General features: G+C 45.4%; 1 protein-coding gene across 1 annotated transcript in view; it reads left to right on the forward strand.

The window, feature by feature from the left end:
* The first annotated feature begins 4,547 nt into the window (after window positions 1-4,547).
* Dis3l (DIS3 like exosome 3'-5' exoribonuclease) overlaps window positions 4,548-24,908 on the forward strand; it is a 38,673-nt gene continuing 18,312 nt past the window's right edge. The window contains 6 exon segments of the mRNA XM_052188052.1: window positions 4,548-4,794; window positions 6,451-6,604; window positions 16,617-16,745; window positions 17,852-17,987; window positions 22,029-22,205; window positions 22,983-23,061. Coding sequence (XP_052044012.1) covers window positions 4,548-4,794; window positions 6,451-6,604; window positions 16,617-16,745; window positions 17,852-17,987; window positions 22,029-22,205; window positions 22,983-23,061 — 922 coding nt within the window.

Genomic DNA, 24,908 nt, shown 5'->3' on the forward strand with positions numbered 1-24,908 from the left:
CGTACACCAGGGAAACAGAGCTCTGGCAAGAGATTTCTGTTGGCCACAGAATGCTGGAAGCAGCCACAGTGTATTGCTATCTGGACAGCATGCAGTTCATCTACACTTAGGTTATCAGAGAAAGAATCAACCAAAGAGAAGCAAGCCATCAGATGCCCTGCCCAGTGTGGCACTGTTGCCCCTACAAAGCCAGACCAGGGCAGAACACACTGGTCCCTGCCAGCTAGAGGACTGTATATAGTTTAGTATCAAACTGCCTGATGGTATGTATAGTATCTGGCAAATAGGTATTTGTTTGTCGGTTTTAAACAGAGCCTTGCAACTTAGACAAGTATCTTAAAGTACTCTACCAACTAAGCCACATCTCCAGCCACCTCAGTCTCTTGTTAACTGGAAGTATATTCATTGGTGATAACAGCTGACCTTAAACTTTTTTATTATTATTATAAGTAAGTACACTGTAGCTGTCTTACTTCCGGAAGAGGGCATCAGATCTCATTACGGATGGTTGTGAGCCACCATGTGGTGGTTGGGATTTGAACTCAGGACTTTCAGAAGAGCAGTCAGTGCTCTTAACCGCTGAGCCATCTCTCCAGCCCACTCTTAAAATCTTGAGCTTAGCTGGGCGGTGGTGGCGCACGCCTTTAATCCCAGCACTTGGGAGGCAGAGGCAGGTGGATTTCTGAGTTCGAGACCAGTCTGGTCTACAAAGTGAGTTCCAGGATAGTCAGGGCTACACAGAGAAACCCTGTCTTGAAAAAACCAAAAAGACAAAACAACAACAACAAAAAAAATCTTGAGCTTGCTTTCCCTTCCTCTGTTTGACAAATGTTAGGATTCTCATCTACTCAGTATCCCCAAAGGGTTGATTTCTCCCGTACCAGAGTTCTCTGGTTAAGGGGAAGCCAAGTTCTGCTTCAACAGTCATTCAGGAACTGAAGCAGACAGGGGTTCTGCTGTCTCTGACGTTGGATTGCCCATGCCCTGGGCTTTGGCACCTAGATAGGGAGTTGGGTTGGGGAGTATTGTGAGCCATTATACTCTGACATCTGCCAAATGGAACCCAGACACATGACCACCACCCATCTATTTGTAAGAGAGGCAAGACAACATGGGTCATCTGAGTGCCTAGAGAAAACGTGGACATACATTTGGCAAAGAGAGTTAGTTCATTCTATCTACCAAAAGGGATCACATATGGAAGCAAGGGAAGTAAGGACTGCAGATGTGTAGAGATTCAAACTTGGCTCACTAGCTTGTGGAGGGTCTCTGCCAAAAGAGGTAGAATGCCCAAGCAAAGGACAGACAGTGAGCTGAGCTAATGTTGTCCCAAATAATGAGGGTGAAGCTGGTGGTGGAGTGGATTGACTAACTTAGGCCTAAGGGAGTTGGCCAGAGTCTTCTGATAAGTTGCTTGTATATTCAAAAGGTTCTTGATGTCTGTCTTCAAAGCTTGAAGAACACCACACCTCCTCCTCTAGCTATGTGGTCATGTGACTAGTTCTAGCCAATGGCAGGATCATCAGCATTTCTTCAGAAGCAGAGTTATTTGTTGGTGTGAGGCTTTCTAGAGGACTCTCTTCCCTTTTTCCATTGAGCAACAATGTTCCAGAGAGATTCCTCTCCACCAGCCTGGATCCTGCAAAAAGACAAACAAGTGATATTCGGTACTCACGCAGCATCTTGTCCTGAGACATGGAGAAGTTTTTTAATAAATTTATTGATTTTTGGGGGGAGTCGGGTTTCAAGACAGGGTTTCTCCCTGTAGCTCTGGCTGTCCTGGAACTGGAACCCATTCTGTAGACCAGGCTGGCCTCAAACTCAGAGATCCTCTTGTCTCTGCTTACTGAATGCCCAGCTAATTTATTATATTTTATGTTAAATATGTGTGTGTGTGTGTGTGTGTGTGTATGTGTGTGTGTGTGTGTTGTACAACAGGTTCCTGCTGAGACACCTCACTAGTGAAGAAACTGATTTTTTTTTTTCAAGACAGAGTTCTTTTGTGTAGCCCTGGCTGACCTGGAACTCATTCTGTAAACCAGGCTAACTTTGAATTCAAGATCCACCTGCCTCAGCCTCCCAAGTGCTGGGATTAAAGGCATTTGCCATCAACCACCCAGCCAAAACTCATATTTTTTAAGTTTCATACTTCTGTAACATAAACTAGTTTATTCTGCCCGAGGGGCACTTTTTTGGTCCAGAGGTCTCAGAAGGCCAACAAGACAAACCACCCAAACAATCTAGCAAAAGGCCCTGGCCTATTATAATAGATCATCATTTCTAAGAACTAGGGAATCATATTCCTCGATGTAATGTATAAAGCCAGGCCTGGGTGCATGAGAATCCCAGCACTTGAGAGACAGAGGGAGGAGGAGGAAGTGAAGTCCTCAAGGCTCGCTTTGGCTACGTATCATGATCCTGTCTCCAAAAGATAGAGAAAGGAGAGGGTGTGAGGGGGAGAGAGGCTAAGGATATGGCTGTGTTTACTTGAGTAAATGCACAAAGCCCTGAGTTCCATCCCCAGGTACCTGTAATCCTAAGACCTAGCTACCCAAGACCTAGGCAGAAGGATCCAAAGTTTAACTACATGGAAAATTTGAGGCCAATCTGGGTACCTGAGACCATCTCATATGTAATTAATTTGTACATTATTGCCCCAATACAAACCAAGGAGATAGGCATTGGTTTACTGTAATTAACTTATTCTCCGAGCCGGGCGGTGGTGGTGCATGCCTGTAATCCCAGCACTCTGGGAGGCAGAGACAGACGGATTTCTGAGTTCGAGGCCAGCCTGGTCTACAGAATGAGTTCCAGGACAGCCAGGGCTATACAGAGAAACCCTGTCTTGGAAAAACCAAATCCAAAAAAACAAAAAAACAAAACAACAACAACAACAACAAAAAAAACAACTTATTCTCCGAGATAGCATCTCATGCATCCAGGCCAGTCTCCAATTTACTGTATAGCCAAGAATGGCCTTGAACTTCTGATCATATTGTTTCTACATCCCCAAGTGATGGGCTTATAGGCCTGTGTGCCACCACAGTGGGGGTGGGAGGTGGGGGTGGGATTGTCCTGGGTGGGTGCTCAGCACAGAACTCTGTGCATGCTAGGCGAGCACTCTACCAACCAACTAAGCTACAGCCTTATTTTAAATACTGATAAAAATCAACTCTCAATAAAACTCTAGATATGCTCTGTTCCTTAAAGGGTGGTTCATTTGCAGACAATTTCAAGCTACAAAGTGCTGAAGAAGAGAGATATTAAGGACAGATTAGTACCTAATCAAGGTCATTCCTCCAATCCTATAGCATCAGTGGCTTTAAAAAGATAGGAAGGGAACTGGGGAGGGACTGACTAGTAGACAGTTATCTAAAGCATTTTTCACGTAGAGAACAATTTTGGCTACTCACTGTCCTCTGGTCTCTCTGGAATGGACTCCTGTATTAGACAGGAAGGGTCTTTCATTGTGGATGGCTTTTGGAACCCTCCTTGCACTGTTGCCTGTGTGCCAGCTCGACATTATTTTCCTGTTTGTGCAAGTCTCTCTTGAGTTTCACCAAGTGATTTGACACAGGAATACAAGAAGGAGGAGACCATGACTTTTTATGCATTCCCTTAGGGTGAAAGGAGAGACTGGTCCTGGTTTATTTCAGCAATGCATTGGAAGAGCCAGGTGTTTCCAACCAACGGGGCCAGTCACATTACCCAAAGGTTGCCAACCAGTAAATTCCTTAGGTGCAGGCCCTGTGTTTTATTTACCAGTGAATAGACGATGCTTAACTTGCTTTGAAGTTGAGCAGTTTCTAGCTTGAACATTGATTCTGGAATGTAATAACTAGGTATCCTTCGGCAATTAGGCTCCCTTAATGCAGCCTCACAGCCTGTGAAATGATACAAATAAACGCCCACTCCTTTAAGGAAGCTAAATGAGACTCTCCTGTGTCAAGCTGCTAACATAGTTCCAGTGGGCTCAGTGCTTGAAGAATCCAGGGTGTGTGGTCTCCCTAGATACTGCCCTTTATGTCAAACACGAGCACAGGACTTAGTGATCATATCAATAGCAGTTTTAAGAATTCCTTTGCCAGAGGCTGCCAGTGCTATAAAAGATGTACAGTGTTTACACCCAGAAGGACTGGTTTTCATTTTATCTGTAGTGCTTGAATGTTTCCATGTATTAAAATTTAAAATAAGCATATTTTGAAGAGGAAAACGGGTTTGGCCGGCAGGGTTACCGGCTTTTTTTGCTGAGCCTTTCAATTCTTTCAGATACTGCAAAAACAAAGATGAAAAAACTCGATAGTTATTACCTCTGTTAATATGGCAGCCCTTCCCACACGGGCCTGTGGGTAGAAACAAAAATAATCTTCTCACACGGGACTTTTAGACTAGCTGCCACATCCTACCGTCACACCTGCTGGTTCTTTGGGTGGACAGTTTAATCTACACTTTTTCAGCCCAGGGGCAACTTCGGCAAAGAGAGGGATTAAAGGCACTGGCAGGGAAGGGCCCGGAGGATCCTCGGCCCTAGGATCCTAGGAACGCAAATGCTGCTGCCTGCCCGACCAGGCCCGAGGGGCGGGCCTCAGGCCTCGGCCTCGCCTCCGCCGGCCGCCCGCCGCTTCCCGGCCACTGTGCCGGGCGACGCCGCCAGCATGCTGCAGAAGCGGGAGAAGGTGCTGCTGCTGAGGACCTTCCAGGGCCGGACGCTGCGGATCGTGCGTGAACACTACCTACGGCCCAACGTGCCTTGCAACAGCCCGCTGTGCCCGCAGTCCGCCGCCTGCCGTAACGGTCAGAGCCGGGATGAACCGGGAAGGCCGGGGCGGGAGGAGCGAGGGCGGCCGGGGCCGGAGAGGGAAGCCGGGCTCGAAGAGCGGGGAAGGCCGGGGCCGGAGAGGGAAGCCGGGCTCGAAGAGCGGGGAAGGCCGGGGCCGGAGAGGGAAGCCGGGCTCGAAGAGCGGGGAAGGCCGGGACCGGAGAGGAAAGCCCCAGATCGAAGAGCGAGGGAGGCCGGGGCCTGACGTAGCGAGGGCTGCTGGGCGCGAGCGAAGGAGCTGAGGCCTGAGGAGCGAGGGTGGCAGAGACCCAAAGAGCAAAGGGAAGCCCGGCCTTGCGTCGCGATGGCGCCGGGGCAGTAGGGAAGGAAGCGGGACCCAAGGAGCGAGGAGAGCGGGAGGCTGAGGAGCGAGGGCCGCGCTAGACCCTCGCGGGCTGTAGGCAGCCGGAGCGAGCAAAGCAGTCTGGGCTTGGCGGAACTAGGGCAGCCGGGAGACGCCCTGGAGCGTCCTCGGTGCGTCCGGTCGTCCCTCCTGGCGGTCGGAAGCAGGCGGGACCGGCCTGCAGCTTCAGGGGTGCTCCTCTGGGGACCAGCCTACTGCAATGGCCGGGTCAATGGGAGGCCCGAGAGCCCACGGGCACCGGATGCTTGCGTTTTTCCAGGGGACTAAAAACAGCTACAGGCACCTTACTCCTGAGCGTGTTACGCTGGACATTTAACATTGCCTGGTCTGCTCCTGCCAGTACGCAGACCCTCCAGCATGACAGCCTCTTCATCATAGGATTGGAGACTTAGGATCTGGGAGATGCTGGCAGCTAGACTCCCCCTCCCCCCCTTTCAGGCAGCAGGTTGCTGTTGGTTACCCCTAGTGGGAGATGAGCATGAGGTGGTCTTTTCAGAATACATGATTGAAGTCCCTGCTTGACCAAGGAAGTGTCAGTTGAGGAAGCCCTACCATTGCCCATGGATTGTACAGCACATCCTTTCTAGTACATTCTCTCTCTCTCTTTTGTTTTTGTTTTTGTTTTTTCCGAGAAAGAGTTTCTCTGTGTAGCCCTGGCTGTCCTGGAACTCACTCTGTAGACCAGGCTGACCTCGAACTCAGAAATCCACCTGCCTCTGCCTCCCAAGTGCTGGGATTAAAGGCATGTGCCACCACCGCCTGGCTAGTACATTCTTTTGAACCCTAGAACCGTGCAGATGTGTTCAGAAGCTTCAGACAGAATAGCCTTAGAATTTTTAGGTACATATAAGTGGTAAACACACACATGTGTGCACTCTTGCCCTTACATATATGTGCATATATAGTGTATATGTAGATATAAATGGTATCCAATACAGTGCTCATGCATGTCCGTGATGGCTTAGTTGAAATTTAGCTTCTTCCAGGGATGTACTTGTTTTTAAAATATCAGTCATCCTCTGGAAGAAGTACTGACAACAGCATAAACCATGTTGGGCTGGTACTTAATCACAGCTGAGGGGAGGGGAAGCGATGAATCTGAACTTTGAGCCGCTACCAAAGTAGATTTGTCTTATCTTTTAAAAACTTCAAGGTGAAATTAAGATGAGAAGTTATTTTGCACACCGGGAGCACTGTGACATTGAAATAGTCATAAACCAGGTTTGAAAATGTTGCCTAATGGCTTCCACTCTGAATTATGTTTCAGATGGGAAGCTCTTGTCTGCTGAAGTGACTCATTATGTGATCCCAGACTGGAAAGTTGTCCAGGATTACCTTGAGGTCCTGGAGTTCCCCGAGTTGAAGGGAGTTATTTTCATGCAAACGGCTTGTCAGGCTGTGCAGCACCAGAGAGGCCGGAGGTATCTGTTTCCGAATTATTTATTTATTTATTTTTAGGACAGGTTTCCCAGCTCCCTTTAGAAAAGGTCCCTCATTAGAGGGAAAGAGGAGGAATTCATTGTTTTGTCAGAAAGGATTTTTCTCAAACTAATTTGGTATTCTCTTTGCTGGTGAGGAATGCAGTAACATTTTATATGTGTGCTTCAAACCTGGCCAAAAGATTTGACTATAGATCAATGAACTGCGGTGTCCCCAGGATGTCCATAGTTAAGATTCTATGGTGAATTGGCTTCTGGTTTACATTTTTATAGGTAGCACTATTATTTCTTCTTTTTATTTTTGCTAACAATGTATAATATTTAATCTTATTCATAGATAGATTGTTTCAGGAGCATTCCTTTCTTTGGAAAAGAATACTTTTAAATCTTATCTTCTTCTATTGTAGATACAAACTGTACTTACAGTGATTTATTCCAGGAACTTAAAAATAGCTCATTCTGATTTTTAGATTAGTCCTATAACTATCAGCCATATTAATTGTATTTGCTGAACAAAACATTTCTAATTGGACCAGTTTAAAATACTTGCCTTGTACCTAAATGAAAGAGTAATTGCCCCTTTCTATGCAAATACCTTAAAATACAGTTTTGCCTTATTTAATATTTGGGAACTTTTGTGATATGAACTTAGTCTCTGGAATAGCATGTTAGAATTATATACCCAAGCCCTCAATACCCCAAGGTTAGTCTCTGCAAATAGCATGTTAGAATTATATACCCAAACCCTCAACACCCCAAGGTATTTAACAAGCAGAAACTGAATTTATTCTGTTTTTAAGATGTTTTGGTTTCTTCAGACTTCGGTAGTAAAAGATAAAGTTTTCTTTATTTGTGTATGAAAATGATAAATTGTCCTTATGCTCAGTTCAGAAAAATATACATTAGCTAGAATGTGTGTGGGGTTTTTTCAAATTGAATATTTTAAAATGAGCTTGAAGTTGATTTTATTCAAACACAGACATAGAGATGTTTACACACAGCCAGGTTTAAACACTGCTGCAGGTGTCGTATTTCAATTTCTTTTACTAAAATCAATTTGTTGTTACCATTCCGCTCGCTCATGCACCGCAAGCCTCTTCAACCTCTGTTTTCTAAAATGTTTTTAATATTAGGATTGTTTTGAAAACCAATTCCTGGGACAACTGAGAGCAAAGAGTTGGAATTTAAATGTCCTTTCTCCTGAATGTCTCTGTAGTTAAGTTGATGAAGAGCTCCAGCTATTGGGCTTCGGTGTGCTTTACTGTGTCCTAGGACTCTAGAGGAGGAAGCAAAAGGTGAAGTCAGCTTGCACTGTCAGTGGCTTCAGGGTTAACCAGATGCCAAACTTACTCAAATGCAACAATATCAGCCCTATTTCTAGCAGAAAACGTTCTCCTGATACCCAAGAGCCAGGTGTGGCGGCAGATCCCTGTGATCCCAACAGTTGTAAAGTAGAAGGTTCAGGAGTTCTATGTTAGTCTCATTTATACAGAAAGCTTGAAGCCAGTACAGACTCTATGAGACTCTGTCTTCACAAACAAGCATAATTGTATTGGTATTTAGCTATAAATCTATTTATACTCTTTATGTTTAAGTCCTTAATAAGCTTTAAAACCAAATTAAACCCCTAAATTTAATGAACAACACAGTGTTATAAAATTGTAAATATATTACCATAGTCCCTTGGTTTATAAAAGGAATTGCCTCTAGGACCCCAAGATTACCAAAATCTGCAGCTGTGCAGGTTCCAAATATAAAATGGCCTTGGGAGAGCTGGAGAGATGGTCCAGCAATTAAGACCATTTGTTGCTCTTGCAAGAGGACCTGGGTCTGATCCCCTCAACCACAGGGGATCACAACCACAGGGGATCACAACCACAGGGGATCACAACCACAGGGGATCACAACCACAGGGGATCACAACCACAGGGGTTCACAACCATCTAAAACTCCAGTGCCAGGGGATCCAGTGCCCTCCCTCTTCTGACAACTGTGGGGACCAAGCATTTTCATGCCATGCATGCATACATTCAGGCAAAATAGTCATATATAAAATAAATAAGTCTAATTTAAACTTTTAAAAATAGATCAATAAAGAAAATTGTATTGGACTGACAAGGTGGCTCAGCATGTAAAGGAGCTTGCTGCCTAGTCTGATGACCTAAGTTCAAGCCTCAGGATCCACATGGTAGAAGGAGACTACCTCCCTCAAGTTGTCCTCTCACCTCCACCTGCCCCCTGTCACATGCCCATCCTCCAAGGAGATAAGTATAATAAAAATTGTTTTAAACAGCATGGTGCTTGCAAATAATCTTCACTCACCATCCTGGAGGCTCAAATGCATCTCTAGGTTACTAAAACACCTAACCCAACCCAGTGCTCTGTAAGCTATTGTCATGCTGCATTGTGTGAGCAACAGACAGGCAAAAGCATCCATTCTTCATACAGTCAGATCTGTGATTCCTAGATGGTTTCCATCTAAATGAAGCGCCCTCAGGTATGGGGCATGAATGCACAGGGGACTGGCTCCCAGGCAATGTGATAGATGGTGTTATTTTAATGAAATGGAATGATCAGTTGCATTTAACAACAGCGATGTAACCTGTAATCCTGTTGTGTGGTTTTATATTTTGATCTCAGGAATACCAATGCAGAGAATGCCTGTTCTCATAAATAAGCTGTAGAGAACAACTGAATAATGAAAGTCTCTGATTGTTGAGGATAAGCACATACCTGTCCCCAGCAGTCCTCAACTGCTTATTTAATGGAAGGGCACTCGATGATGACTCTGTGAGGTTCTCCAAACCGTCATGCACTTAGATATGCATATGCTTATCCAGAGAGTGCTCAGACGGAGAGCACAGCAGGAAACAACAGATCCAGTCCTGAGAGAGGACAGACAAGCTTGGGGAATCTCACCACAGATGTAGAGCCGCGCCTGTAGCGGACGTTCTGAAGTCCCAGGCCATGGCTGTAGCAGAGCCCCAGCCACCCAGTGAACAAGGAAGGCCCTTGCTGAGTGAGCTGCCTGTACTGAGACTTAAGGAGGAGACCAGGCAAGGGAGGGAGCTTTCTAGGAAAGGGGACTTCTGGCCAAGCATCCACAGGAGGAGATGTGGTCCACTCTAAGAACTGAAAGGATACTTGGTCAGATGGAAGGCCTCATGGGCTTTGGGGATGTCAAGGAAGGATTTTGTGCAGGATAGCATGATATCAGGTTCTTATTTTAAAAGAGTTCTGGGGGAAGGACAGCCGGAGGCTGTCTCTGTGGTACCGATGGGGTGTTATATTCGCCTCTTTTGTATTACTATAACAGAACACTTGAGGAAGGCTACTTTAATCCTCTGTATAAAGCCACCAGCATTCAATCCTGGGACTCTTCTTGATGATGTGTGAATCCTAACCACTTCCCAAAGTCACCACCTTTATGCACTTCCCAAAATCACCACCTTTATGCACAGGAATTTGATTGACTTTCCACACTGAATATCTCACAAAGGGATGAAATTTCAGTGCAGTAGAGAACACATTCAAACCATCTCCAAACTATAGTGAGGATACTGGCAGCTTAGACATGGATGGAAATGGGTGTTCCTATGAGATCAGAATTCAGTAGGTAGGAATCAATAACATTTCCTATGTATGTAACCATGGAACTGGAAGTATATCCGTAACCATGGAAACTGGAAGTATGTCCATGTTGAAACTGAAACACTACAGATATTCCTAGTGGATTCTTTTTGTTTTAAATGTTGTGTGTGTGTGTGTGTGTGTGTGTGTGTGTGTGTGTGTGTGTGTGTGTACCATGAGCATGTGTGAGTGATAGCACTCAGGGTCTGCAAGTGTGACTTATTGGGTCTGCACAGTAGGTTATTTTATCTACTGAGCTCGCTCATTGGTCCAACAGCTTAATTTATGTAACAACAACCCAAGTGGCCCTCAACTGGTAGTATTTAAAAAAACATGGTAGGGCTGGAGAGATGGCTCAGAGGTTAAGAGCACTGACTGCTCTTCTGAAGGTCCTGAGTTCAAATCCCAGCAATCACATGGTGGCTTACAACCATCTGTAACAAGATCTGATGCCCTCTTCTGGAGTGTCTGAAGACAGCTACAGTGTACTTACATATAATAAATAAATAAATCTTTAAAAAGAAAAAGAAAACATGGTATATCCATAAAATAAAATATTATTCAGCTATAAAAAGAACTGAACATATTATCACTTGGATCAACCTTGAAATCTGCTAATTGAAGGAAGCCAGCCAGTGTGTGATGTATATATTGGAGCACTGGAGCCAGCAAGTTGGCTCAGGTGCCACCTTGCCTGACCTAGGTTTAATTCCTGAAACCATGTAGTAGAAGGAGAGAACTAATTTTTACAAGATTTCTTCAGACCCCCATGTTTGCTCTATGCGACACATAGGCTCATGCACACATTAATTAAATCAACTAGCTTAAAAAATGTAATCATATACTTTTATTTATATAAGATGTCCTGAATAAACAAAAATAGACATAGAGGGACTGGAGAGATGGCTCCGTGGTTAAGAGCAGTGACTGCTCTTCCAAAGGTCCTGAGTTCAATTATCAGCAACCACATGGTAGCTCACAACCACCTATAATGGGATCTGATGTCTGAAGACAACAACAGTATACTCACATAAGACAAATAAATCTTAATATTATATATATGTGTGTGTGTGTGTGTGTGTGTGTGTGTGTGTGTGTGTGTGTGTGTGTGTAGAAAATTGATCAGAGGCTGTGGGCAGGTGGGGTGGGGACTGACTACTTGATGGATACATGGGGGTGGGGCTGACTGCTTGATGGACACAGGTTTCTTTTTAGGGAAACAAAGTGATGTGGAATTAGTAAGGTAAGAGCTGCATAGCTATGAGTAAACTAAGATCTATCAGATTGCACATTTTCAAAGGTGAGTGAATTTTTGTATGTAAACTATTTATGGATAAAGTTATTTTGTAAATATTTATTGGCTGGGCGGTGGTGGTGCATGCCTTTAATCCCAGCACTTGGGAGGCAGAGGCAGACAGATTTCTGAGTTTGAGGCCAGCCTAGTCTACAGAGTGAGTTCCAGGACAGCCAGGGCTACACAGAGAAACCTTATCTCAGAAAAACAAAAGTACAAAAAAAGTTATTTATCTACTTATTGAGACAGGGTCTCACTATACCTCTGGCTGGTCTGGAACTCACTATGTGGACCATACTAGTATAAAACTCACAAGTGGTAGTATTAAAAGTGCCTCCCAAGTGCTAGTATTAAAAGTGTGTGTCACCATACCTGGCTTTTTTTAATTATTATTATTTATAAAACTTAGTAATAATTTTAGATGTGTGATGGGGAGGAGGTAGTGCCAAGGGTAGCACTTAGGTTTTGTCTCAGGTAACCAGACAGAAGCCGAAGAAGACTTCACCTTAAGGCGAAGACGGAGGAATCTACACAGATCCTGGGGTATCTGAGACCTCTAAAAGAGCAGCATTGATTTAGTCAGCATTGTAGACAGAGTGCTGTATTAGCCAGTTTTTTCTTACTGTGGCAAATTTACCTGAGGTCACTAATTCACAAAGAAGAAAGGCTTATTTTCACGCATAATTTGATAGGTTCCAGTCTATGATCTGGAGTTTTAGATGGTTGTGAACCACCCTGTGGTTGAGGGGATCAGACCCAGGTCCTCTGCAAGAGTGACAAATGGTCTTAACTGCTGGACCATCTCTCCAGCTCTCTCAATGCCATTTTATATCTGGAAACTGAACAGCTGCAGGTTTTGGTAATCTTGGGGGTCCTAGAGGCAATTCATTTTATAAACCAAGTGACTATGGTAATACATTTATGGCTTTATAATTCTGACAGCCTAAGGTCAGTCTCTGGGACACAGATGATACAAAGAGAAAGCTAACTCCAGTGACATGTCCGCTGACCTCCGTGCATGAGCATGCACCTGAGCACAAAGTAAATAAGTGTAATTGCTTATGATTCAGATCACAGCACGATTGCTGACTACAACATGTAGTCCCTAACTTCCATGAGAGGCTAGGCTGCTGGGGCTAGAAATGTAAACGCAATGAAATTGTATACGCCTGGAAGCAGGTCTGGGAGACCCACGGTGGCCTTGCAAAGCCCAGCAAAGACAGACACTGATGAGTTCCCTTCCCCAGTTCTTCCTTTTGCTAGCCTTCGAGGGTGTCTTCAGCAGAGGCAAGTGCTGCATCTGTGGGTAAGGCCCCTATCAAATAAAAATAGTAAGAAAGCCGTCAAGCCTGATGTGGTGCCATGACCTTACAGTCCCAGCACTTGCAAGCCTGAGATGGAAGGTTTACTTCACAGGAGTTCGCAGCTAGCCTGGACAACATAGCAAGAGGATGTACCTCTCCCTCCTTGCCCCCATCCCCCAAATTCAGTCTAAGGAAGTTAGTTTAACCATATTCAGGAAATGGTTTGAAACATTTAGTTGATAAAGGTTTGGAAAAAATCTAAGCCTGTCTGTGGAATTTTTTTTTGTGAGATTGTAATTTTGTTTTAAGAGAATCTCATGTAGCCCAGGTTGGCTCAAACTCCTTGTAGCCAAAGATGACCTTGAACATCAAATCTTCCTACCTCTCATGATGAAAGCTGTGCTCCCCCAAGTCTGGCCTAAGACTGGAATGCTTAAGATTGAAGACCTTGACTGCCACTCCTCTGTCTGTGCTGTGCCGCTTCTCTGCTGGCGTCCCACAGGCTGCTGTCTGCCTGATTCCATCAGAAACACCGCAAAGCCTGACTAACAGAAATTATGACTGTATTGTATGTGTGCACTACTAAATTATAACCACAAGCCTACACATCTCCAAGAAGCCTGACTGTCACCTCAGATAATTCACTGCTGAGTCCCTGTCTTCCCCTAGGCGTGCCCCTGCCATTTGTCCATTTTCTTTATCTGGCTGACAAAGGGAAGCACACAGAACCCTCCTAAAGGGACGGAGAACCAACTCCACGCTTGTCCTCTGCCCTCCATATGTGCTTTATGGCATGCACATGTCCCCACACACCGTACACACAATAATGTTAAGTACAATTTAAAGTAAAGGTGATGCCAGGTACTATGGCATTTTAATCCCAGCACTTGGAAGGCAGAGGCAGATTCAGCTCTGTGAGTTCAAGGCCAACCTGGTTTACATAGGGAGAGCCTGTTCAAAGAATAATGAAGAGAGTGAAGGTGATATGTGTATGGCTGGCAGAGGTAACAGGACTCTGAAAGGTGGCAGTTTATGCACGCCCCAAATCCTGGCCTCACATCAATGCTGGCGCAGGTGCTGGGCCTGCGTTCCTCATGGCCCTGCTGAGGGCTGAGTGCTGAGGACAGAGTGGAGCAGTGTGTGCTGCCTTGAATGCTCTGTCCCCACTCATCTCATTCGGCTGCTTCTCTGCCTTCCTTCCATTTGTGCCTCGGGCCTCAGGCCTGCTCCAGAAAGCCACACCAGCCCTCCCCTGTCCTCTCACGACTTTATTCCATATTCTGGGGGGCTTTGCTTGTTTGCTTGTTTGTTTACAAATCAGCATAGCTCTTTGTAATTTTTTATGAAATATATGTATATATAAAAGTCACCATTTTTGGAGGGTAGGGCTTTAGCCCGATTGTGGAGTGCTTGACAAACATACATGAAGCCTGGGATTTGGTCCCCAGCACCACATAAACCAGGTAGGGGAGGCAGGAAGATTGCTACAGTGTTTGACATGATCCTGGGCTATATAGGACTGTCATTTGGTTGGTTGGTTTGGGGTTTGTTTTTTGTTTGTTTGTTTGTTTGATTGATTGTTTTTGTTTTTGTGTTTTCAAGACAGGGTTTCTATGTATAACCTGGTTGTCCTAGAACTCACTTTGTAGACCAGACTGACCTCAAACTCACAATGATCTGCCTACCTGACTCCCAAGTGCTATGGGTTTTTGGTTGTTTGTTTGAGACGAAGTCTCTCTATATAGCCCTGGCTGCCCTGGAGCTCACTGTGTAGATCAGGCTGTCCTCTAACTCAGACAGACATCTGCCTGATTTTGCCTCCTAAGTGCTGGGATTAAAGGTATGTGCAACATGCCTGGGTGAGAACTTAGCTTATAGAAAATAAAAATTGCTGCCACTGCATGTGGGATAGCATGTGTCAGAATCCCTATTGCTAAGGCCAAGTATTATTGACATTGGATCATTTATTCCTTGTCATTCAGTTGTGTCCCCCTTTTAGCTACTATAAACAGTGCCACTGTGAACACGGGTGCCCAGATATCTGTTTGAACCCCGTTTTTGTTTGTTGGGCTTTATGTTTGGTTTGGTTTGGTTTGGTTTGGTTTTTTGGATTTGATTTTTTCGAGACAGAGTTTCTCTGTGTAGCCCTGGCTGTCCTGGAACTCACTCTGTAGACCAGGCTGGCCTCAAACTCAGAAATCCGCCTGCCTCTGCCTCCCAGAGTGCTGGGATTACAGGCGTGTGCCACCACGGCCCATCAGGCTTTATGTTTTTATCTATTGGTGTGCTTATTTATTCAACAGGGTTTGGGGCTCACCTCAGGACCCTGCAAGTGTTCCCCCCTGAGCTGCATCACAAGGCTCTGGAGCTCTCTTTTGGACATGTACCCAGAAATGGGCTTGCTGAATCACATGGCGGTTCTGGTTTGGATTTTTATCTGGTCAGAATAGCTGTTTTGCCTGCTGTAGTCAGGCCTGTAGGTGTGGCGCTGGCCTGTCTGATGATGCCTCCTAGGGCCTTCAGTACAGTGATGCTCACCCTCTCCAGCCAAAAGGCCTGGCCAAGGACGGTGGTGCACACTTGCTGAAGGAAGGATGTTAGAGTGATCATATGTCCACAAAGAACCAGAATGAGTACAAGGTCTTGGGTTGGAGTCCAGCACTGCAGAACCAACAACCCAACCCATTCCCTTTAAAAGAACTGCCTAAGTGCTTTCTGTAATCTCTTGATCACAGGCTCTAGGAAAGTCCTTTCCTAGAAGCTGACTCATGGCCGACTTGCTGTTTGGACATGGTTCTGGCTCACGTTGCTTAAAGGCTCTCACTGGAAAACTTACACTTTCTGTTAACTCTCCACAGATGGGTCTATCCCTACTTTATTAAATCATGGAGACTGCATAAATATAATTCATAGATAAACTCTTAAACTTATTTACTTCACATGACCTTTTCTAGGCCTGCTAGCTAACAGGAAATGTATTAATCCTTAAAAATACCATTTTCCAACAAAGCGGGAACCAAAGGAGATGCCAAGCTCTGCTTGCCTCTGTGTACTACAGCGGAAGAGGGCAGATAATGCAGCTACGTAGTAAAATGGCCAGGCCTCTCTGAGGGAAAGCAGGAGAAGGAGTCCAATTAATTTGCAGCTAATTAATGAGCCTTCCCCAAGTGCTGGCAACTAACGGGCAAAACTGAGAGCCACTGACAGCAAGCACACAAAGCCAATATAAATCAATGATTTTCAGGGGTGTGTGTGTGTGTGTCTGTGTGTGTGTGTGCACATGTAACAGAGCACTCACGCATGCCACAGTGTTCACAGAGGTCAGAGGATGCCTTTCACTTGTTTCAGACAGTTCTTGTTCACCGCTGCACACCCAGGCTGGCCTCTGGAGCTTTTCCTAATTCCAACCCTCAGTCTCCCAGCCTGAGCACCAGGATGACAAATGCTCTACCTGGCTTTCCTTGGGTTCTGGCAAGTTTGAACCGAGGTCCTCAAGCTTGGGTGGCAAGCACCTTTCTCCGTTCAGCCATCTTCCCAGCCCTTATTTTGTCTTTTGAGGCAGGCTTTCACTATATCTCCCAAACCACCCTCGAACTCAGGGTCCTTCTACCTCGATCTCCCTAGTGCTAGGACCTTTCTTGGGTTTTAAACAATCTATCTCTCACTCTGAAATGCCTCATCAAAAAATGCTATTTTGATCCTCAGCAGGAGTTGGCAGGAGATGAGTACCTGCTGAGTTAGATTTATTCTGTCCCTTGTGTTGCAGACAGTATAATAAACTGCGAAACCTCCTGAAGGATGCTCGTCATGACTGCGTTCTCTTTGCTAACGAGTTCCAGCAGCATTGTTACCTCCCCCGGGAAAAGGGGGAAGCCATGGAGAAGTGGCAGACCAGGTGCACCCCGACTTACCTCTCTCTTCATAGGATCCTCTTAAATGTCCTCATCTGTGGCTCTTTGGAATTGATGTGTACTATACAAAGTACAGCAGCAGCTAGTCTAGGACGACTGTGGTCAACACTGAAATGACAGTGGTTTATCGGTGTGGCATCTGAATATACAATTGTTAAGTTTGGGATCGCAGAGGTGAAGGTCCCCAGCCTGAGACTCCTAGACCAGAACAAGGGCTGGTCGGTCCTCCCAGTGGTATAGAAGGTTGACTTGATGCCTTTCTATGACTTGCTCAATTTAATGTCCTCAGCCAGTCTCACTAAATGGAAACTGTTCTAGAAAATGCAGTGACTTAGTTTAGGCCTCCCCAAAAGTACACTATGAAGCAAGCACTTGGGTGTGGGGTACTTGCAGAGAGTGGCTCCCCAGAGCAGGAGCGGAAGTGATGGCAGTAAGATAGGGGAACAGTGGAGGCTATGAGGCTAAAGTGGGCAAGGAGGCTCAGCCAGGCCTGCTGGGGGCCTGGAGAGGCCCGAGGTAAGACCCCGGGCACTTAGCTAAGTGCTCCTCAGTGTGAATTCTGAGGCTCTTGGGGTGGAGTGTAAGTGCATAGCCCTACAGAAGGGACACAGACTGTAGGGTGGGCCTTACAGATTTGTGTGCTTCACTGAGAATGCGTCAGTCCTGAACTTACTTCCAAACCCAGACAAGCTCTGGGGGGATATTCCAGGCTTATCACGTAGTTTCCGTTCAGGTCTTGTTGGATTACCAGCTGAAGCCGGCTCTTCTGTCAGGGACACCTAGTCATTCCTACCTGCCCTGTGGCTCAGCCTCCAGTTAGAAAGGGTTACAAAATGGCAGAGTCGGGGAACTGAAACTGTTACTCCAGGAACTAAACTTGTAGGAAGAAGAGGTGGGTGGTGCTTTCAGATTATTTTTCATCTCACAGAGGGTCCAGCCCCCTGGTTATCAGTAGATACCCAGGAAGTATTTGTTATGTAAAGAAAGAACAAAAGAAAGAAAGAATGATTATCTATATGAGCCAAGTGTGACATTCTAAACTGCAGCTGTGTGTTGTGCCTGGAATGCTCACCGCCCTTTGCTGTTCCAGGAGCATATACCACTCAGCTGTTTGGTACTATCACCACTGTGAGGACAGGATGCCCATCATTATGGCGACAGAAGATGAAGAGGCCATTCAGCAATATGGAAGTGAAACAGAAGGCGTATTTGTAATTTCTTTCAAGGTATTTCCAGTGACACACGTGTGCACACACACAGGCTCATGTAGACAGACACACACAGACACACACACACACCTTCAATCTAGATCCTTTGGCAACACAGAAAAGAGAAAATAGATTTCATACCTGTAATCCCAATACTAGAAGTGCTGAGGCAGGAGGTTTACTGAAAGTTTGAGGCCAGCCTGGGCTACATAGTGAGGATTTGTCTCATAAAAGAGGAAAGGGGAGCTGGGTATGGTGGCACACACCTTTAATCCCAGGCAGAGGCAGGAATTAAACTCTGTGAGTTCAGGGCCAGCATGGGCTACCACAGTGAGTTCGAGGACAGCCAGGCCTACACAGAGAAACCCTGTCTGGAAACAAACAACAAAACAAAACAAAAATAGGGGAGGGACCCCAAGAAGGAGGCCTTACGATGATCCGGTCCACACTGGGAGCTGGTGAGTGGCCCTGCGGCTTGGAGACCTTGCCCTTGTTACTCTCACAGAGAACCCAGATTGGGTTCCCAGCACCCACATGGGCCTCCTCTGACTCCCTCAAGCACCAGGCATGCGTGTGATGCACATACAGACAGACGCGCAAGCATTCATACACATAAAGAAAAGAAAAGAACAGAAAAGAAAAGAAAGAAAAATCAGATGGTCTCTAGCATTATTGGTGACCAGGTAGCCTTGACTTAGTAAATTCAGGCTGACTCCTGAAACTATGGGGAACACAGAACTCAAGAGCAGCCCAGCAAGCCTCTGCTCCCAGTAAACTGTGTCATGTGTGTCGTGAGTCTGTATTGTGTGTTACATGTGTTGACATGGTTGTGTGTGTACATGTGTGCGTTAGTATTGGGGTTGAACGTAGGGTCTCACCATGCTAAGTTTGTATTGCCACTGACTAAAACCTGCAGCCCTAAGTCACATGTGTGTTTGCGCAGTGACTCTGGTGTCCTAGTGACGGATTAACACTAAGTTTCCAATGGTCTCATGCTTTTACCTACAGAATGGTAGTTTTATTTGTTTCTCCCTCATTAACAATAACCACAGCCGAGTGGTGGTGGCCCATGCCTGCAATCCCAGCAGTCTGGAAGGCAGAAGCAGGCAGATTTCTGAGTTCGAGGCCAGCCTGGTCTACAGAGTGAGTTCCAGGACAGCCAGGGCTATACAGAGAAACCCTGTCTTGAAAAAACCAAAATCCAAAAAAACCAAAAAAAAAAAAAAAAAAAAAAAAAAAAAAAAAAAAGAAAGAAAAGAAAAAAAACCCACCATGTTTCCAGGGCAAGCATAAATATGTTACATAATAGTAATATAAATAAGTGTGCTATTTCCTTCAATTCTTGAACAACTCAGTGAGGTAGGCCACTATGCCATCTGATTACTAACGCAAATGAAGCACGGAGAAACTAAGTCACCTGCCCACAGGCATCTGCTACTAAATGGCAAAGCTGGAATTGGTCCCTAGAATCAGGCTCTGAAGCTTTTAGCCACTTGTTGAACTGCCTCCCAGATTTCTATCTGCTAATGATTTCCAGCACACACAAAGTTAGTTTAAAACAAACTGTTTTAAATCTAATCTCCTCCGTATCTCTTTCTTTCTTCCCCCCCCCTCCCCGTGCATATATATATATATATATATATATGTATATACATATATACATATGTGTATGTGTGTAATATATATATTATATATATGTATATGTATAATATATATACACATATACATATGTACGTACATACATACATGCATACATACATACATACATACATATAAAAATCTGCTTTTTCCCCCCAAGGCCATGTACACCAGACAGACATTCCTGTGTAGGTAAGGATGACCTTGAACTTCTGCTCTTCCCATGGAAAGTGGAGACTTGAGTGCCAGGATTACAGGTGTGTACCACCATTCAGTTTCTGTGATGCTGGCAATCAAACCAGGGCTTCACACATTCTAAACAAGCATCTGACCAACTGAGCCTCTTCCCTAGCCCCTCAAGCCAGTCTTGAGAGCCAGCCCCCTCATTCTTCCACATGGGATAGAGCGTGAGCAAGAGTAGGAGCACTCGACAGAGTTGAGATGTGGCATCATTTATGTGAAGGCTGTCGGCTCACAGACATGGCATTTTATCAGTGGCAGTTGCTTTAGCCTGTCAAAGCAACACCTTCTTCCTATCTCTTCAGAACCTTTCGAGAGATCAGGCTGACTGTTAGTCTTTCCATAGATGGCCAGTCTCGCCTGTCTGTCCAGTTGGCCAATCAAATCTACTGGCTGATTGCATTTTCTAATGCAAAAGCCAAAACACAGCTTCCATTATCCCTGTCAGTTTATAGAATGTCCAGCTTGATTTTGAATTGTAGATTCCATAAGGGTTCCCATGTGCATGAATTGCTAAAGATTTGCCAATAGAATTTTCTTGACTGTGCTATAAAAATGTGTTCTGGAGTGCCAGAGAATTCCAGGGGCACCAGATATTAATGACAGTGTCACTTGGTTTTTCTGTTGCAATATATCATGTCTTGTTCCCGCAGAGGACAGTTGACTAAAATTACATTTTTCTACTTTTTTGAGAATTACTTTTCTTTGTAGTCCAGTAGTATAGGACAGTTTTATTTTGTAGAGCAGCTCTTGAGCAGACTGTGTGACCAAGGTCCCCACAGAGGTGAATGACAGTAGGAAAAAAGAGAGACTGGCAAGCTCGGATGAGCAGGGACACAGATTTCTTTGGGGACTTGAAGTTAGATGCAAAGAACCAAGATGATAAATTCTTCATGAAGAGGTTGTTTCCTAACAAAAACATGGTGATAAGTGACAGGAGCAGAGTCGCCATGCTCACAGTAGTGTGCACAGACCCTCTTGGGGGATGAGACATTAACAGGAGAAATGCTGGCCTCCACAGAAGGATGTTTTCTCTCCTTGATAATTTGAGAAAAGAGGATGATGTATTTTAGCCTCAAATTGAGTTGAAATCACATATAAGAAGGTAAAACTACCTCCACTATGTTCATAGCAGCCCTATTTATAATAGCCAGAAGCTGGAAAGAACCCAGGTATCCCTCAATGGAAGAATGGATGCAAAAAATGTTTTATATATACACAATGGAGTACTATTCAGCCATTAGAAACAATGAATTCATGAAATTCTTAGACAAATGGATGGAGCTGGAGAACATCATATTCAGTGAGGTAACCCAGTCTCAAAAGATTGATCATGGTATGCACTCACTGATAAGTGGATATTAGCCTAGAAAATTGGAATACCCAAAACATAATCCACACATCAAATGATATACAAGAACAACAGAGGAGTGGCCTGGTTCTGGAAAGACTCAGTGTAGCAGTATAGGGCAAATCCAGAACAGGGAAGTGGGAAGGGGTGGATGAGAGAAAAGGGAGGAGGGAAGAGGGCTTATGTGACTTTCAGGGAGTGGGGGGCCAAAAAAGGGGAAATCATTTGAAATGTAGATAAAAAATATATCGAAGAAAAATAAAAGAAGGTAAAAATACATAATAGATTTTCCTCTAAGTCCTTTGTAGACCATCATATTCAGAAGTGAGATACATGGAAAAACATTGTTTTCTCTCTCTCTCTCTCTCTCTCTCTCTCTCTCTCTCTCTCTCTCTCTCTCTCTCTCTCTCTCTGTGTGTGTGTGTGTGTGTGTGTGCGCGCGCGCCGTGTGTTCATCTGTATATACAGGTGCATACAAGGAGGCTAGAGGAGAACACTGGATGTCTTGCTTTATCTCTTCCTTATTTATTCTCTTGACATAATTTACTTACCCTGAAGCTGGGCTATTGGCCAACAAACCCCAGCCATCCCCCATCTCCCACCCCCCACCCCCACCTCCCACCCCCCACCCCCCACCCCCCATCTCTGAGTCCTTGACACTCAGCACAGGCGTCACAGGCATATCTGTAGCCAAGCCACACTTTTTATGTGGGTGCTGGGGTTTGAACTCAGGTCTTCATGCCAGTGTTCCCACCCTCTTGGTTTTGTGGTAATGCTGGGATGAAGACTCAGTATCTGATGGTGCCTCTCTGTGATATTACTAAACGCAGGATTACCTGGACAACTTCTGGCCAGATTTAAAGGCTGCCCATGAGCTCTGTGACTCCATCCTTCAGTCTCGCCGGGAAAGGGAGAGTGAGAGTCAGGAAACCCATGGGAAAGAATACCCGGAACACCTTCCCCTGGAAGTACTGGAAGCAGGCATCAAGTCTGGGCGCTACATCCAGGTACCGGCGGCCGCGAAGGGTGGGCAGCAGGAACAAGCAGCATATTCTTTGTCTCCTCAGCTTGCCTTCCACTGCAGGGCTCTGAGTCCAATGCCTGGCCACCGGACAGGCGTGAGTCAGCAGAGCTGCCCAGCTCAAGGCCGTTTGGGAGCCATTTCTCTAAGCAGTCCAGTTCTAAACTGCCCAAGTGTCACACAAGTATACCAGTAGCCTTCTGTCACTGGGAAAGACATACAGTTTTTCATGAGAGTATGAAGGTGACAGCAACATCATCATGGTTGTGAATTTATCTTTACTCCTTTGCCACTTGCCTGCCCCTCTGGAGGAAGGCCTCGTTGTGATTCCTCAGAACCCAGGGCTACCGGGGTTTAGAGAAGGACTCGGATACAGTAATCCTCGGCTTTGACTGCTTTTCCCACATTCGTTTCCTGTATACTTGTGTGGCTATGTGCAGTCTTGTGCATCCACCACAGTCAAGATTCAGAACTACCCTGCCGAGGATTTTGCATTTTTAATGGGCAACTCGGAAGTCTCTCCCGGTGTCCGAAGCCTGAGTGCACCGTGCTGAATGAATTCCAAGCCTTGGTGGCGCAAGCATGCCCAGCCTGTTGGTGCAGCTGCAGAGCGGTTCAAGCTGGCAGTGCATTCTCCAGAAAAGAAACCCTAGCAGTTAAGACAGGGGTCACCGCCTGCTAGGAGTATTGTCATTTCATAACTTTTTAAAATCTGTGACAGGAAAGAACTTTGTTTACACTGATTTTTTGCTTATGATTTTAGGGAATTCTGAATGTCAACAAGCACAGAGCTCAGATCGAAGCTTTTGTTCGCCTACAAGGAGCCAGCAGTAAGGACTCAGGTTCGGTACCAACCATATATTTCCATGTTACCCTTTTAATTCTGACATTATACAGTGAAGAGAGTATGAATTGTCATGCAGCCCTGAGTACACCGGGCTTGTGGATTTTAGGGTTTCCCCCCCCCCATTTATTTTATCTACAGTTTGGGGCTGGGATATTAGTACTAGGAATTGAATCCCAGGTTTTGCTTAAGCTATTTGTCTATCATTTCTGACTTTATTTTTTTAATTCTTTAAAATTAAGCTGGGAATGATGGCACATGCTTTTTTTTTTTTTTTAGATTTATTTATTTATTTATTTATTTATTTATTTATGTATTATATGTAAGTGCACACTGTAACTGTGTTCACACACCCCAGAAGAGGGAGTCAGATCTCTTTACAGATGGTTGTGAGCCACCATGTGGTTGCTGGGATTTGAACTCACGACCTTTGGAAGAGCAGTCAGTGCTCTTAACCACTGAGCCATCTCTCCAGCCCGGCACATGCTTTTAATCCCAGCATTTGGTAGGCAGAGGCAGGATCTCAGTGAATTTAAGGTAAGCCTGATCTACAAAGAGAGTTCCAGGACAGCTAGGGCTACAGAGAGAGAGACTCTGTCTCAAATAAATAAGGAGATTCAGGTCACTAAGTGAGATGTCATAGGGCGCATCCGCAGATAGAGGTGATGCCTCACAGCCCTCACCACACACTCCAGCTCCTCTCTTGTGTTCTCACCAGGTTGTCACCCTCCGTAGTTACAATCTTACTGTGCTGTCGATTTTAAACTAGTCCTTGTAGCCAGCTGCAGCCCTAATTTTTGCTTTGTTGCGGTGTGCTTGAACTGCTATACAAGGAAAGGAAGCACACGCTCTACGGCCCCGCTGCTAACTGGTGCAGCAGAGCTTGCAGCCCAGGCTGTGATGTAAGCATTCCTCAGCTGCCTCTGTGTGCTCTCCTGTGATCACATCTCAGGCAGAATGGGGAAATGAAGATGAAATGTAAAGAGGAAGAGGAACCCTTGATGGTGAAAATGGACTGAGGGAGATGAGGTAGTGGCTCCCACGGCTCCTGTCCATCCGCCCTCTACCGATTCTCCTGTGTGTGTAGTTCATCCTCATGCCGGCCATTCCTTTGGCTATGCAGGACCCTGAAAGGGTTGGGTATAACTCTTAGTGTAGGCTCAGGTACATGCAGGAAGTGATGGTATAGGGAAGGAGTCAAAACAAGACAAGGGTGAAGAGTGGTCATTATATGTTATGTCCCCCGTGTAAGACTGTCAACAACTGTAGTAACTTAAAAAAATGTTGATGGGTGCCTTGTACAAGCACATTATCCAGCCTGTGGCATGGGGGCTGCCTTAGTTCTCTCCCAGCCTGGCACAATACAAGAAGTTTAAGCCAAGCATGGTGGCACCTAGAACCCCAGAGCTCAGGAAACTGAGGCAGGAGGATCACAGATCTGAGGCCAACGTAGTCTACACAGAAAGAAAGAGGAGAGGAAAGAAGCCTTGACTTCCCCTTTAGAAGGAAGATGTATTGCATGTTTGTGTGCCCGGGCCTTTATGTGGGTGCTGGAGTTCAGGGCTCATGTTATCGTGCTTACAAGGCAGGCTGAGCTCTCTTCCCAGCATCTTCCGCCTTATTCTTTGAGACAGTCTCTCTCTCACTGAATGTGAAGCTCTTGTGGCTGGACCGACTGGCCAGTGAGCTCCCAAGATCCCCCTGCCTCCAGTCCACCAAGTGCATGTATAACAGACATGCACCCCACACCTGGCATTTGGCCTGGTTTCTGGAGATCCAAACTCAGATCCTGCTCGTTCTGTGGCGGGCTGGCCCTCTACCCGTGCACCCATTCCAGCTCCCTGG

This window comes from Apodemus sylvaticus, chromosome 7 (genome assembly GCF_947179515.1).
Source record: "Apodemus sylvaticus chromosome 7, mApoSyl1.1, whole genome shotgun sequence".
Classification (NCBI taxonomy): domain Eukaryota; kingdom Metazoa; phylum Chordata; class Mammalia; order Rodentia; family Muridae; genus Apodemus; species Apodemus sylvaticus.